Below are 15,927 nucleotides of genomic sequence, written 5' to 3' on the forward strand. Positions count from 1 at the left end.
TTTTTTTAATTAAAGGGGCCATCATTGACTCACTTCTTTAAGAGGCCTATTCACTGAATGGGCATTACCTCATTCAAAGTGAGAACCTGAAAAGGCTTTCACCTAAAAGGGCCAGAGTCTCCCATGGCATCCTGGGCCTCTCCAGTCATGCTGATGACTATCTGGCCACTGGACCCAGCTAGCTCTGGAGAAGAAAGTGAGGCTGGCTACCTTACCCAGCCCTCCCTCTCTTAAATCAAAGTCAATTGCAAGTCATGTCATCATTTCCTTGATGTCATGGTTCTCTTCAAAAATGAAGGAACAACTCACCCTGTGCTCTCTGTCTATATATACACGTATGTATGTATGTGTGTGTGTGTGTGTATGTGTGTGTGTATGTATTCTGTACGACCACCGTAATACTGAGAAAGGTCTCATGAGTTACAAATATCATCTTTCCATGTAGAAATGTAAACAGTTCAACTTTAATAAGTCCCTTATGATTTCTCATTCCTGTTTACCTTTTCATGCTTCTCTTGATTCTTGTATTTGAGAGTCAGATTTTCTGTTCAGCTCTGGTCTTTTCAACAAGAATGCTTGAAAGTCCTCTATGTCATTGAATGTCCATGTTCCCTCCAGGAAGTGATTCTTGGTTTTAATCCTAGCTCCTTTGACCTCTAGAATATCATATTCTAAGCCCTCTGATCCCTTAATGTAGAAGTTGCTAGATCTTGTATTATCTTGATTGTGTTTCTACAATACTTGAATTATTTCTTTCTGGCTGCTTGCAATATTTTCTCCTTGACCTGGGAACTCTGGAATTTGGCTACAGTATTCCTAGGAGTTTTCCTTTTGGGAATCTCTTTCAGGAGGTGATTAGTGTGGATTCTTTCTATTTCTGTTTTACCCTCTAGTTCTAGAATATCAAGACAGTTTTCCTTGATAATTTCTTGAAAGATGATGTTTAGGCTCTTTTTTTGATCATGGCTTTCAGGTAGTCTGATAATTTTAAAATCTCTCCTGGATCTATTTTCCAGGTTTGTGGTTGTTCTAATGAGATATTTCACATTGTCTTCTATTTTTTCATTCTTTTGGTTTTGTTGTATAATTTCTTAATTTCTCATAAATTCATTAGCTTCCTTTTGCTCCATTCTAATTTTTAAGGCATTATTTTCTTCAGTGATCTTTTGGACCTCCTTCTCCATTTGGCTAATTTTGCTCTAAAAGGCACTCTTCTCCTCATTGGCTTTTTGGAGCTCTTTTGCCATTTGGGTTAGTCTATTTTTTAAGGTGTTATTTTCATCAGCATTTTTGGGGGTCTCCTTTAGCAAGCTGTTGACTCATTTTTTCCCTGATTTTCTTGCATCACTCTCATTTCTTTTCCCAATTTTTCCTCTACTTCTGTTACTTGATTTTCAAAATCCTTTTTAAGTACTTCCATGGCCTGAGACCAACTCATATTTTTCTTGGAGACTTTGGATATAGGAGCCTTGACTTGTCTTCTTCTGAGTGTATGTTTTGATCTTCTTTGTCACCAGAGTAAGTTTTTATAGTCTGAGGTTTTTTCTGTTGTTTGCTCATTTTCCCAACCTGTTACTTGACTTTTTAACTCCTTGTTTAGGTAGGCCTCTGCTTCCAGTGTGGATGGTGCATTGTTCCAAGAGTCAGGGGTTTTGTGCAGCTGTTTTCAGAGATATTTCTAGAGACCTGTAAGTTTTCAGTTCTGCCAAGGTGGTATGACCAAAGAAGAGGCGTTTAATCTTCTCCTGGCCTGTGCTCTGGTCTGAGTGACCACAAGCATTCCTCTCTGCTCTGGAACTATGAGGAATGTCCCTCCTCCACTGTGGCCACAAGCTGTGTTATACCAGAGCTCCTCTTCATCCTAGGACCACCACCCAGGACTGCGACCCAGATCGAAATATGGGCAAAGCAACAGAGTCTTTCCTCAGTGTCCGCAAAGAGACTCCTGTAATCTCTTTTTGAATCTCTTTTTGACCAGTTCCATTCCCTTCCCATCTCTGGGCTGAGACCTCTGGAAGCAGCTGCTGCTGCTGTCACTGCTGATTCAGTCACCCCCAAGGCCTGCTCCTTGTTTTCTGGGGTCAGGGCTATGTTGGGGTCAGGGCCAGGGAGCCAGACTGTGTTCCTTTCTCACCCAGGTCTGACAGTCCTTTCCTACCGACCTTCTAAATTGTCTTTGCCATTTGTGGGTTGAGAAGTCTGGAAACTGCCATAGCTGTCAGTGATTCAGTGCCCTGAGGCCTGCTCTGGGTTCGCTGGGGCTGGGTCTCTGCTGGCGTGGCCTGCCCTGGATCCTCTGTCAGCCTAGTGCAGCAGACCTTTTCTGTTGTCCTTTCAGGTTGTCTTGGGCTGGGAATTTGTTTCACTCTGTCTTTTTGTGGATTGTGCTGCTCTAGAATTTGTTCAGAGTAATTTTTTACAGCTCTTTGGAAGGGTTTGGTGGAGAGCTCAGGTGAGTCTCTTCCTCTACTCTGCCATTTTGGCTCTGCCCTATGGTGTTTTTTAAAGCTCCAGTTGATAGGGCCACCTCTGGAGTGTTTTGTTTTGCACTGCACTGCCAGCTAGGTCAGCTAGTTGGCTCAGTGCACAGAGCACTGGGCCTGGAGTCAGGAAGACTCATCTCCCTGAGTTCAAATCTGACTTCAGACACTTACTAGCTGTGTGACTCTGGGCAAGTCCCTTAACCCTGTTTGCCTCAGTTTCCTCATCCGTCAAGTGAGCTGGAGAAGGAAATGGCAAACCACTCCAGTATCTGTGCCAAGAAAACCCCCCAAATGGTATGATGTTGAGCCGGACACTACTGAAAAACAACTAAACAGCAATAACAAACTGCCAGAGCCACCTCTACCTCTCCCCTACCTGCTGTCTCTCTTAGTCACATCCCAGTGGGAGGAGAAGCTAGGGAGGACTACTCAGTTTCTTTCTACCTCTCAAAAATCTTCCTACTTAGATACCACTTTGTTCAACTCAAACGAGCAGCCCAGAAGTCATAATATATGGCAGAGTGGCGTAGTGGATGGAACGTAGAATTAAGACTCTTAAGAGCTGACGTCGTTCTTGGCTTTACTACTACTGCTTGTGTAACCTTGGGTAAGTCACTTAAGCTCTGTTTGCCTTAATCTACTGGAGAAGGAAATGGCAAACCACACTAGTATCTTTGCCAAGAAAACCTTGTACAGGATTACAGAGTCAGACATGACTGAATGACAATAAATCAGAAGGCAGGGCTGGAAGATAAAAAGTCTAATTAGTATCAGCTGATGGGCGGTTGCCAAGTGGCTAGCAACTCATCAGAACAGGGACACACACACACACACACACACACACACACACACACACACACACATAGGCAAGGAAGATAGCAAAAGCTTCTCAGGGAGGCTGCTCAACCACTTCCCTTATTTGGGAAGTTAAGTAAAAGACAGGCTGTTAAGTGATTTGTGGGGGAGAATGTTTTAACGTTGGGATAACTTTGGTGTCGCCCAAGATCAATCAGGTCAGTTCAGAAGTGTTTCCCTGTAGTTAACCTCATTACAGGTCAGAATGTCTAGGTCAGGGGAGGGGAACCTGTGGCCTTGAGGCCATGTGTAGCCTTTAGATTGTGTGGTCCTTTGACTGAATCCATTTGGATTCAATCGCCTTAATAAAAGGATTTACTGTGTGAAGTTTGAATTCAGTCAAAGGGCTGCAGTTGAGGACCTAGAGAGCCACATGTGGCTTTAAGGCTGCAGGTTCCCCACCCCTGGCTAGAGGCTTGGAGAGCAGCTAGGTGGTTCAGTAGATAGAGCACCCAGCCTGATATCAGCAAGACTCATCTTCCTGAGTTCAAATCTGACTTTTGACATTTACTAGCTGTGTGAGTCTGGGTAAGTCACTTCACCTTATTTGCTTTGGTTTCCTCAACGTCAGGTGAGCTAGAGAAGGAAATGACAAACCACTCCACTATCTTTGCTAAGAAAACCCCAAATGAGGTCACAAAAAGTTAGACACGACTTAAAAAACAACTAGAAGCTCGAGTTTCAGATCTTTCAACATGGGATGTACTACAGAGATTCTTAACTGCCGCCACTCTCCATTAGGAAAAAAGAAGAATCTGCGAGTTACCAAAGTCTTGGTTGTAAGTAACTTTTCTCTCTAGAATAAGAATTGTAGCCTCCAGGCACAGAGCTTTTTTTGGAACCCCAAACAGCTATCCGGATGTGTAGAGCCCAGCACCAGACCTTTAGTCCATCTTTAGATATCTCCCTTCTTTTCACCAGTAGCAATATCTCTGTCCAAAGTCATCATCTGATTTAGGGTTAGAAAGGCCTTTTGACTCCTGTTTAATTCTTTATAGAGGTTCTGTGTCCCCAAATTTCAGGGGTATCTATCAAAGAGGAGCAATGGGGTCTGAGGTCCTTTGGTTTTCCTCTACTCACCAAGAGTTTTTGGTTTCCCGTGTAAATGGCAGGGAGGATAACACTCTCCTTGTCAAATCCTTTGTTTCTGCCTTTATTATATATATGTGATGAGGCATCTCTTACTTTGAGCCAACCTACATACAAAATGTAATGGAGAACAAGAAAGATTCATAAGACAGAACTTAACAACCAAAATAATGGGTTGTAAGACTTATCTTTAATTCCTGGTTCAGTTTCTTATTGCCTGGGTGACATTGGAGAAATCAATGAACGCTTCTGGGATTTAGCTTGCTTAGCTATAAAAATGATGATCTCTACATATGGAGTTCATCCACTAACTCTGCACTGTACTTTATGCTTTTTAAAGCATCTCGTTATCATCACAAATTTGCTAGTGAGGAAACAGGCTTGGAAAAGTCAAGATGACTGACCCTAAATCGCCCAGCCAGCTCAGGGGCAGGGGGTCTAGAATTCATTTATCCAGATTCTTCATCCAGTGAACTATTTACTGAACCTCTCTCTCCAGTCTCTGATGGCATCCTGGCGATTATAATTTCGAAGTCTTGCCCGTGGGAATATTTTAGGTGCTAGGGAGAAAGTCTGATTCCCTACTGTAAGTTTGCAAACCAAAATATTTCCCTTTACTGAAAAAGGTCATTATTCCCCTTTTTGATGCTCAAGTACATTAAAACAAGGATCACTTCTTATTAAAAGTCACTTATTGCTCTTGATTTATAAGGTGCGGCAGGTTGAACTTTAGCTAAGTAAGTAAAAAATATGGCCATCCCTTCCTGTCTTCCTCTAATATTTTTGTTGTTATCGATCCCCCACCTCCACTCCATTCATATCCCAATATGCTTCACTGAAGGCATTTTTTATTTACTTAGTATTTTAATGGATTAGGTGGGACTTTAGGACAAAAATTCAGTAATTGATTAGAAAAAAAATTACTGATGTTTTGTTTTAACATGATAGGTACCACTCCCCACCCCTAACCCCGTCCCCCAACAAAAAAACCCAAAGTCCTATGAAAAACATATTTCTCTGAGTACAAGTAAGCAAAATTATCTAATAGTGTGATTTTGATTTAATGGTACATTATGGTACACTTTTGTAGTTTTGAACTGTTAACATCTACTACGTTTAAGGCACTGTGCTAGGTGCCTTAGTGAACAGAAATAGGAAATCAATTTATACAGTAACAACAACATTGTAAAGACAAACAGCTTGGAAAGACTTAAGAACTTTGATAAATGTAGTGACTGACCACAATTCCAGAGAACTCATGATGAAGCTCCTTTTCTGGAGAGAATTGTTTGAATCCTTGTCTTTCAAAGAGGATGAAGAGAGTTCTTGAGAAGAGATTTTTAAGTATCCTAAGAGAACTGAATGATAAGAATGTGCTTCAGAAGTGAGAAGGGAGAAATTAAAGTGATTGTGGGGACTCTGGTTGTTATTTTTTGTCACGTGAAAAACACTTTAAATACTTGACCTTACTTTATGATTTATAACATTGTTAATGAATTATATAATCAGTAATTTTGGTATTTATGCTGAGGAGTTATTGCACCAGTTCATACAGGCCTTTCCAGAGTTCTCCACAGTTGTCCCCTTAATCCTTTCTTATAGCCTAATAGTATTCTATTTACATTCACAAACTATAATTTGTTCAGTCAATTAATGGACCTCCCCTTGGTTTCCCTTTCTTTGCCACCAAAACAAAGAGCTGCTATAAATATTTTTGTATATATGGGTCCTTTTTCTCTTTCTTTGATCTCTTTTGGTTATAGATCTAGTATCACTGGGTCAATAACAAGTTTAATAACTTTTGGGGCATGATTCCAAGTTGCTTTTCAGAATAGCTGGACAAATTCATAGCTCCACCAAATAAAGCACGAGTTACATGTCCTTTGGGAGTATCCGTTTGACACTTGTATAGAGTAGTTTGGAAAGAGCAGAGAATATAATCAAGAAGACCACTTGGAAAGCTATTGCAGTAGTTGAAACCAGATTTGATGAGGTCCTGAACAAGATTGTTGGCCATGTAAATGGAGTGAAGGGGTCAGAAGTGAAAGACGTTTTGGAGCTAGAATTCGTAAGACTTGGCAACTGATTAGATATGGGGAGTGAGGAAGAGGGAAAAGTAGAGAATAACTTTTGAGGTTTTGAAGCTGCATGACTAAAAGGATAGTGGCACCCCCAATAGAGATAGGGAAGTTTGGAAGAGGGATGAGTTTAGGAGGAAATTGGGTCCCAGGAGGAAACTGGGGCCAAGAACCACATAAAGGTAATAATCGAACTTATGGGAGCTGATAAGGTCACCAAATGGAAGAGTGTAGAGAGAAAAGAGAAGAGGGCCAACAGAGGCCTGAGGTACACTCAGACTTGGGAGGTAGGCATAGATAATGATTCTGCAAAGGAATCTGAGAAGGGGTGAGGCAGACAGGCTGGAAGAGATCCAGGAGAAAAGTGTCATGAAAATTCCAAGGAGGAGAGAGTGTCCAGGGGAAAATTTGGTGAACAATAATAGCACATGCTACATAGAGGCCATGACTGGTAACCTCAAAGAGCAGTTTTAGTCAAATGAAGACAGATTATAAGATACTGAAAGTGAGTGGAAGATGAGGAAGGGGGAGTGATGGATATAGATAGCTTTTTCCCTGTGAGTTTGGCTGTGAAGAGTCTGTTCCAGACTTTCTTCTCTTTTGCCTCCAAGGGCAAGGTCCTGGAGGAAATGGAGAAGATCAAGACTGCAGGTAGAGGGGTTAGCCTTGAGCGAGAAGAAGGGCCATCTCTTCACCCAACTCTGGAGCAAAGAAGAGAATATGGGTAGAAAGGCGGGAATGATGTTGAGGCAGTTAGAGGTATAAATTTGGGAAGATGGCTTCTATGTTCTCTGTAAAATATAAGAGAAGGTCTTTTGCCAAGAAGTATGGTGTTATAATTGGCTTTAGGAAAGTCTGAAATGACTGCTATTAGGAAGTGAGATGTAAGGTTGATCAGAGAACAGTAAAAGTATTACCATTCACTAGTGAGAATCTGGTGGAAAATAGATTTAATTAATTTGTAGTGGACACAGTTAGTATTGTTATGTGACTTCTCTTGCAGTGTTTAGCAGCATGTGCGCAGGAGTGGAAATGGTAGATGGTTTGGGTAACCAAGGGCTGGAATTTGGAAAGTCAAGAATGGTGATCGGACAAGGGGGTCAGGGATTCAAATTGTATAAAGTTGAACTGATTAACTACAGAGTCAAGATTGGGAAGGAAGGACAGTGAAGCCAAAAGATGGGTTGATGGACTGGGAAACCAGGATAGGGTAGAGTGAATAGAGGTCACAGTAAGAAAGAATAGGCTTAAGAGGAATGAAGTAGTGAGAGAAAGGAGGATAAAATCTAAGAGAGGAATATCAGACTGCTGGATCATGCAGGTCAAACATGTGTGGATGTTTATGAGATCAATTGTATGAATATCACAGTGTGTGGTTGAGGCAGAGGGAAGGTCATGTGTCGTGCCTGAAATGAAGGTAGACTGAGGCACCAAAGATCTGAGAGCATGATCCATTTATTAGCTAGGCTAGCAGTCGCTGATAAATGGGGCCAATGACTCCTCACTAGTCAAAGACCCCACGTGAGGAAGGACAGGGTGTTTTATCGTGATTAACAGGATGACAGAGCAAAATCTCATAGGTGTATCTTCTTCTGATTGGCCAGAAAATGGAAAACAAACTCCACTGATATCAGTTTGATATTATGATTGTTTGGACCTCCACTTCTGAAACCACCTTGTTGTTTGTATGATATTGTTTGTTGTTGCTTGTCCTTCATTTTCAGAGAGGACCAATGATACCGCGGGTGATATCTTGACTTGTGAGAGAATTGGATTTAAGTGAGGGAGAGTTGCACAAAGTTGTCAGCCTCGCTCTTTCTTCCTGAGTCATCGATAGGGTCCTATCCACTATGCCATGTTGCCTCTTATGCTATGAGTGGGTCAGGGGTTGGCTTAATGGCCTGAACTAGACCCAATAGATTGTGATACTCAGCTGAGGAAGTGCTAACACATGTTGTTTCCTGATGGCATATTTCTATGAGTGATGACTAAAAGAAAAATGACTTCTGATCATAGATTCTTGGGTTTTTTAACTGGATTGAAAGAGTCCTTTGTATTTCAAATATGAAATTGGAGATTCCCAAGAATTGGAATCGAGAATTCATTTATTCATTCCTTCACTCCACATAAGCAATCAACTGCAGAATGGTCTCTCTACCTCCACAACCTCTTGTGTTGGACCCCTTCTCTCTGTTCCACTTACGACCCCTGACCCACTGCCTGAGGACAGGGCATGTCTTTCTTGTTTACCCCTCCCCTAGGGTTCCCCAGTACTGTCTAGGCTTCAACAAAGGCTCCAGCCTTCATTGATGGTGTTCCCCCAAGGGTAGGGCTTGCTTGGTCCTCTGCTTCCCAATTCCATTTAATCACCAACAGTTGGATTGGCTTTACAGAGATATATTTGCTTCAAAAGGTATAATCAAAATACACATACTTGCTAGCCAACACATAGGGCTTAATTCTCTTTCTCCCCCATACCACCTTAATCTCTGGGGAGAGGAAGGGGGTTAGTTTCATAGCTTAGCTCATGGATGTGGAACCTGCGGCTTTGAGGCCACATGTGGCCCTCTAGGTCCTCAAGTGCAGCCCTTTGATTGAATCCAAATTTCACAGAACAAATCCCCTTAATAAAAAGATTTGTTCTGTTAAACTTGGACTCAGTTAAAAGGCTGCCCCCCAGGACCTAGAGGGCTGCATATGGCCTCAAGGCCACAGGTGCACCACCCCTGGCTTAGCTCAGTTCCTAGAGAGAACAGTACTAAGTTCCATGTCTAAAACTGTCCTTAGGCTTGTGTGCCAGCCACCTTGGCTTCTCCTGGCTACCTGGCTAGCTGACTGCCAGACATCCTGCCTGCAATACTTGCTCTAAGATTACTGTGGCTCAAACTCCCTGGTCCAGTGTGGCTCACCTCTGGCACCTGAAACAGAAGGATAGACAAAACCAAACAGGAATAATCATCTTCCTAGGCCTATTTCTTAGAGCCAGGGTAAAAGAGACATTCGGGGCTCCAGGTATATGTGTGAACTGTCTACAGTCTGGCCAATTTTTAAGGGGAAGCCTGTTCTGGCTAAGCAGCCAGTCAAAGGAGGTTACTTGTGGTAGAGGAACTCAGGGAAGCTGGGGACCTCCATATTAGGTGATCTGGGAATGCGCAGGCAAGCCTTTTTATGCCTCTATTCACACACCTTCAGTTGTTGTTCAGTTGTGTCTGACTCTTTGTGACCCCATTTGAACTCGGGAAGAGGAGTCTTCTTGACTCCAGGCCTGGCACTCTGTTCACTGTGCCACCTAGCTGCCCTATTCACACAAGTATTTCCTTAGTTCAAAGCACTCCTCACTGCTTGCCTGTTACTTGAACAGCTCCTAACTGGTATCCCTGCCTCCAATACCTTCTTTCAGTGGATAGAGCACTGGGCCGGGAATCAGAAAGACCTGAGTTCAAATGTGACCTCAGATACTAGCGGTGTGACCCTGGACAAGTCACTTACCCCTGTTTGCCTCAGTTTCCTCATCTGTAAAACGCACTAGAGTAAGAAATGGCAAACCACTCCAGTATCTTTGCCAAGAAAACCGCAGATGGGGACAGGAGGAGTTGGATATGACTGAAACAACTCAACGACAGCAACAGAAAGCATAGTGCAGGAACATCAGACAGCGTGGCTTCCTACTTAGCTGTTTGACCATGAGCCAGTTAGTTTCCACATCTGTAAAAGGAGCTGGAGAAGGAAATGGCAAACCATTCCAATATCTTTGCCAAGAAAACCCCAAAGGGGGCCACAGAGAGTCAGTCAGGACTGAAAAGGACTCAACAACACTAAATTGCCAAAATGATTTTCCTTAAGTGCCTATCCAACAAGGTCACTCCTCTACTCAATAAATTCTAGCAGCTTCCTGTTGCTTCTAGAATCAATATCTTGTGTTTAGCTTTGAAAGCCCTCACAGCGACACCTCCGCCGGTATTTCTGGCCTTGTTGCATACGTCGTTACATCAGCCTCCTGAACTTAATCCCCACCCCTACCCAACTGTAATTCAGCCAAACTGGCTTTCTCTCCGTGAGTCACCCATCATACCCCATCTCAGATCTCCGGGCATTGGCATCATCGCTGGCTTTGCTCCCTCTCCACCTCCGCCTCAGGGAATCCTTTTCTTCTTCCAAGATGCAGCTTAAGCGACAGCTTCTGGGGGGAGTTTTTCTGCATCCCCTCCACCACCGGTACCCTCTCCTCCAAGCTACCGTTTATTGATTTGTATCATTCTCTTTACGTTTATTCTGTTTATACTTAGTTTCTCATCTACGAAATGGGCATTATAACAGTACCCACCTCACAGGGTTGTCCCGAGGATCAAATGAGATGACAAATGGGGGGTGTCTCCAAAGTCTTAGTGCTGTTTTCAAGCTTAAAACTTTCGAGCTGCTTAAAGCTTAAAAAGTGCAAAACAGCACAGTTTTATAGCTTAAACTGGCACTAAGACTTTTGGGACACCTTTTATTTGTAAAGCGCTTGCCCAACATTAAAACGCTATGTAAATGCTAACTATGTATTTATATGGGCCACTAGGTGGCACAGTGGAAAGTGGGCTTGGGATCAGGAAGACTGATCTTCATGAGTTCAAATCTGGCCTCAAACACTTGTCAGCTGGGTGATGCTAAGCCAGTCACTTCACCCTGTTTGCCTCAGTTTCCTCAGCTGTAAAATGAGCTGGAGAAGGAAATGGCAAGCCAAGAAAACCCCAAATGGGGTCATGAAGAGTCAGAGACGACTGAAACGACTGAACAACAATATACTTATACCTGCTCCTATTGTCTCTCCCATTAGAATGTATATTCTTCATGATTAGGAATTGTTTCACTTACTGGTTTTGTATTCCCTAATGCCCAGCGTTGTGCCCGGCGCATAGTTTTTCGTATTTAGTTCTCCGAGAGGACCAATGACATTACGAGGGTGGTGCCTTGACTTGCTCAGGAATTGGACTTAAGTGAAGCAGAGTTCTGCAAAATGGTCAGCCTCATTCTCTCCTCTAGAGTCATCAGGGCCCGGTGATAGGACAAAAGTGAAGACAAGTGGCAATAGCCCAGGAGGCTGTGGGTAACCTTGGCCTTTCTAAATTAGGTCTTTTTGTAGCTTTAAGTCCCAAATAAGTAACTTAATAAATGCATGTTTCTGGTTGACTCATTTATTCAACAAGCATTTATTAATCCCCTCCTATATGTTAGGCACTATAACCAGGTGCTCCAGATACAAAGACAGAAATGAAACAGTCCCTGCCCTTAAGGAACTTACATTTTATTGAATACAGAGCGATAGCATTCTACTTTAGAAATAGATAATGCATTAATTCTTACTTTATTATCTTTCAGCATTTCATCAGTCCCTCTGAGTCATGATGGAGAAGATGCTGTTCTGGGCACTGTTCCTTTTACTTGGTAATTTCTGCATAGCAGGTATGTTGCCATTTGTTCTTGGGTGGACCATTTGATTTTCATTCTGCCCTTCTGAAATGGAGTGTTAATTTTATGATCACTTCATTTGTCCATTCAATGTCTCCCACTTGGGGCAGCGGATGGGTTTGTGAAAGACGGTCTTTCGCCATGAGTAGACAGGGAAAAGGGCAAAATTCTTACTGTACTTTCCTGCTTTAAAAATGGTTTTCATAGTTATATATGCAAATTGAATGAGAAGTAAATGTCTAGGGACTCTCTCTCTCTCTATTTTATATATATGTGTATATATATATGTGTGTGTGTATATATATATGTGTGTGTGTGTATATATATATATATATATATATATATATATATATATATATATATCCCTAATTTTCTGCTTTTACCAAGCTGGTGGCTTAGTGGATAGAGCAGTGGGTCTGGAGTCAGGAAGATCCGAGTTCCAATCTGGCCTCAGATGCTTACTAGCTGGGCGACTCTGGGCAAGTCACTTACCCCTGTTTGCCTCAGTTTCCTCATCTGTAAAATGAGCTGGAGAAGGAAATGGTGAACTATTCTAGTATCTTTGCCAAAAATCTATGGTCCATGGGGTTGTGAAGAGTCAGACATGACTGAACAACAACAACAAAGCGAATATCTACCTGGGGAAGATAGATTTTGTGGGGTGGGCTTAGACAGCGTCTGGGAAATAGAAAATATCAATATGTCACTCTAGTCTTTCATGAATAAGGAAAGAATGGGTGATATTGAGTTCTGAGGACTTGAGGAGTGGAATTGAGGGAATTCCTTTTGGATGACCTTAATTTTGTCAGTAAGATAAGAACCTTGGTCATCTATTATAAATGTTGGAGTGTTAGCAAGGGTTTTTGGAAGAGAGAAAAAGATCTAGAATAGTTGCTGTGTGGGATAGAAAAGGAAATAAAAATTATATAGAAGGGTTTTTTATTTTTTGTTTTTTTTATCAGAAGCGAGGCCCGGTTGTGAGGCACTATAAAATTAATTGCCTGATTAGTCTCACCCACTATAGCACTTTGGAGAAACCAAAATGCTTAGAGTCTGTCATGCAAAGAATCTACAGAAGCACAAAAGCTGAGCCCAGAGGTCCAGGTCATTGTCTTTTTCCTGCTTTTAATAAAAATATATAGTCAATACCTATGAACCATGATGCTTCACTTTACCAGGAAGTCTCCAGGACTCCCAGGAAGCTTGGACTCTGAGCCTTCTCTGTAAACCCTAGTGTCAAAGAGAGTGTCACCACAAGAAAAACCTGAGTATGCCCTCCCCACTTGTGAGCAAGTAGTTCACAATTTTGTAGAAGAAAGCTTTAGTAAAAGAAGGAGGAAATGTTATGTATATAACATATATATATATATATAAACACATAAATATAATATATAACATGTAACATATATATGTATGTGTGTGTGTGTGTGTGTGTGTATATGTATATACACACTTATGTATATAAATCCCCTTAGTCAGAGTCCCAAATATGAATGCTCCTTGGGTGAATATCCCCAGTCCAAATCCTATCTTGGCCCAATTCTCACTATGTATGAATGAAGGGTGTTCATCTGTCTGTCTGTTCCTCATAACTAACTCTCTCCACTTCCCAGTTTCTATCTCCTTCTTTAGTTCTTTCTTTTTCTTTCCACTTCTCCTTCCCTCTCTCTCCGGCTTCCTGTTCCTCCTTAAAATTAAGCTTCATAACACGGCCCTCCTGCCCAATAGATTCTCAGACCCCTCATGTGAGGGGGCAGTGATCCTCTGGATTTCTCTAATTCTTGGGTACTGTTTCTCCAGTGCAAAGTGAGAGCAAAACTTCCAGAGTCTTCTTCATCCCAGTTGCTTCCCTCTTCCTTTTCTTTATTTTGAGTCTCTACCCATCACCACATGCTTCATTCACTTCAGGAAAAAATACACAAGCCACATGTTTTCAGCAAAAGGCACGATGGAGACAGTATTTATCTTTTCCCATTACCCTTGTTTTCGTGTGATTTATAGATCTGCCAAAGAAGCCAGAAAACATTTCCTGCATTTTCTATTATAAGAAGAATTTCACTTGTACTTGGAGTCCAGAAAAGGAAGACTATCCTACAGTCTACACTGTCAATAGAATTTGGTAAGTATGAGGTGGGCTTGCAAGATGTGAGAAGGGGCTGAAAGGTCTTAATTCATTCTGGGTATAAGTCAGTTGAGATGTAAGATACTTTCTCTTTTATGGTTGTTTGATTAATTTATTTATTTTTAGTTTTCAATATTCATTTCCACAAGGTTTTGAGTTATAAATTTTCTCCCCATCTCTCCCCTCCCCCACCCCAAGATGACATGTATTCTGATTAGCCCTTTCCGCACTCTGCCCTACCTTCTATCACCGCTGCCCCCTCCCCCGCCCACCCCTTTCCGCCTTACTTTCTTGTACAGCAAGATAAATTTCTATACCTCATTGCTTGTATATCTTCTTTAGAAGTTGCATGTAAAAACAATTTTTAACATTTGTTTTTAAAACTTTGAGTTCCAAATTCTCTCCCTTCTTCCCACCCTACCCACCCTCATTGAGAAAGCAAGCATCTTATAGTTGTTTGGTACTCTGGACACCACATGATACAAATCAGTCACTTACGTTGTGAATTATATAGCATTTCATACATGTCACCTCATCAGAGGTCACAGCCCCATGAGGTAGCCAGTACAGCTTTCAGGGGTGTGTTGGAACCAGCTTGAACCAACTCTTAAGAGCTGATTGTTAAATTTTCAGTGTGAGCATTTACACCTCAGAAATCATGAAGCCCAAATCAGGTCTTGATTTCTTGTTTTGTTGATTTGTTGATTGTCTAGGCTTAAGAAAGCGATGAAGAAAATGTTAATGATGCAGATTAAACTTAAAAGTGTGTTGTGTATACTTTTCCAGACACCTGGTTGTTAAATATTTAACAACATACCACTGACAGATTAATTATCTCTATTTTATGGATGCAGAAACTTAGACTCAGAGAAATTAAGTGACTTGCCCAAGGTTGCACAGCAAGTAAATGACAGAAGGGGGAATTAAAACACAAGACTTTTTACCTCCAATTATTGGTGCCTCATTCACTCCAGTGGTCAGGAGCTAGGATATCAGGAATTTGGTGCCCTTCCTGACAGGATGAACATGCAAAGAGAGGAGGGATAGACAGACAGGAGTACCTTCCCTTAGGGAAGTCAGATTAGCTAAGATAGTAACCCATGCTAAGTATGATGAGACTGCTGGACCATAGCCGAGTATTTCATTGGAATGGGATAGGATAAGCATGGAAAGATCACTGAACTTGGAAATCAGGAGGCCTGGGACCAGTTCTGCCACCAATCAGCTCTGTGACCTTGGTGTCCTCATCTATAAAAGGGGTGGGAGGGTTGGACTGGGTCTCTCACATTCTCTGATTCAGTTTTGTGTGAAAAGTGCTGTGGATACCAAGAAAGGCAAAAACTTTCCCTGCCCTCTAGGACCTCACAGTCAAGTGAGAGCGACAATATGGTAATAACTTTGGGCATAAAAACCATATACAGAGTAAATGGAAAGTTATCTCAAAGGGAAGGTGCTAGCAGTAGGAGGGACCAAGAAAGGACTCCTGCCACATGTGGAATTTGAGCTAGGTGTTAAAGGATGCCAGGAAAACCAGATAAGGTCCTGCCTCCGCCTTTGTAAAGTTTCCAGTCTAATGAGGATGATATGATCAATTATCTCTCTTTGTCTACTTATCATTTATCTACCTGTCATCTATCTACTTACCTTTCTATTACCTATCTATAATCCATCAATCTATAGCTTATATCTATTTATCTATTATCTACCTGTCATCTCTCTCTCTATCATTTACTATGTATGTATGTATGTATGTATGTATGTGTGTATGTATGTATGTATCTATCTATCTATCCATCTGTATTTCCTCAGTACTTAAACTCTTTCTTTCTGGCTCCTTATCATAGCTTTG

The 15,927-nt window shown here is 41.7% G+C and overlaps 1 protein-coding gene across 1 annotated transcript in view; it reads left to right on the forward strand.

The window, feature by feature from the left end:
* The first annotated feature begins 11,889 nt into the window (after positions 1-11,889).
* IL31RA (interleukin 31 receptor A) overlaps positions 11,890-15,927 on the forward strand; it is a 64,573-nt gene continuing 60,535 nt past the window's right edge. The window contains exons 1-2 of the mRNA XM_036740924.1: positions 11,890-11,950; positions 13,958-14,075. Coding sequence (XP_036596819.1) covers positions 11,890-11,950; positions 13,958-14,075 — 179 coding nt within the window. The remainder of the gene's footprint in view (positions 11,951-13,957; positions 14,076-15,927) is intronic.

The sequence above is a fragment of the Trichosurus vulpecula genome, chromosome 1, assembly GCF_011100635.1.
Source record: "Trichosurus vulpecula isolate mTriVul1 chromosome 1, mTriVul1.pri, whole genome shotgun sequence".
Taxonomy (NCBI): Eukaryota; Metazoa; Chordata; class Mammalia; order Diprotodontia; family Phalangeridae; genus Trichosurus; species Trichosurus vulpecula.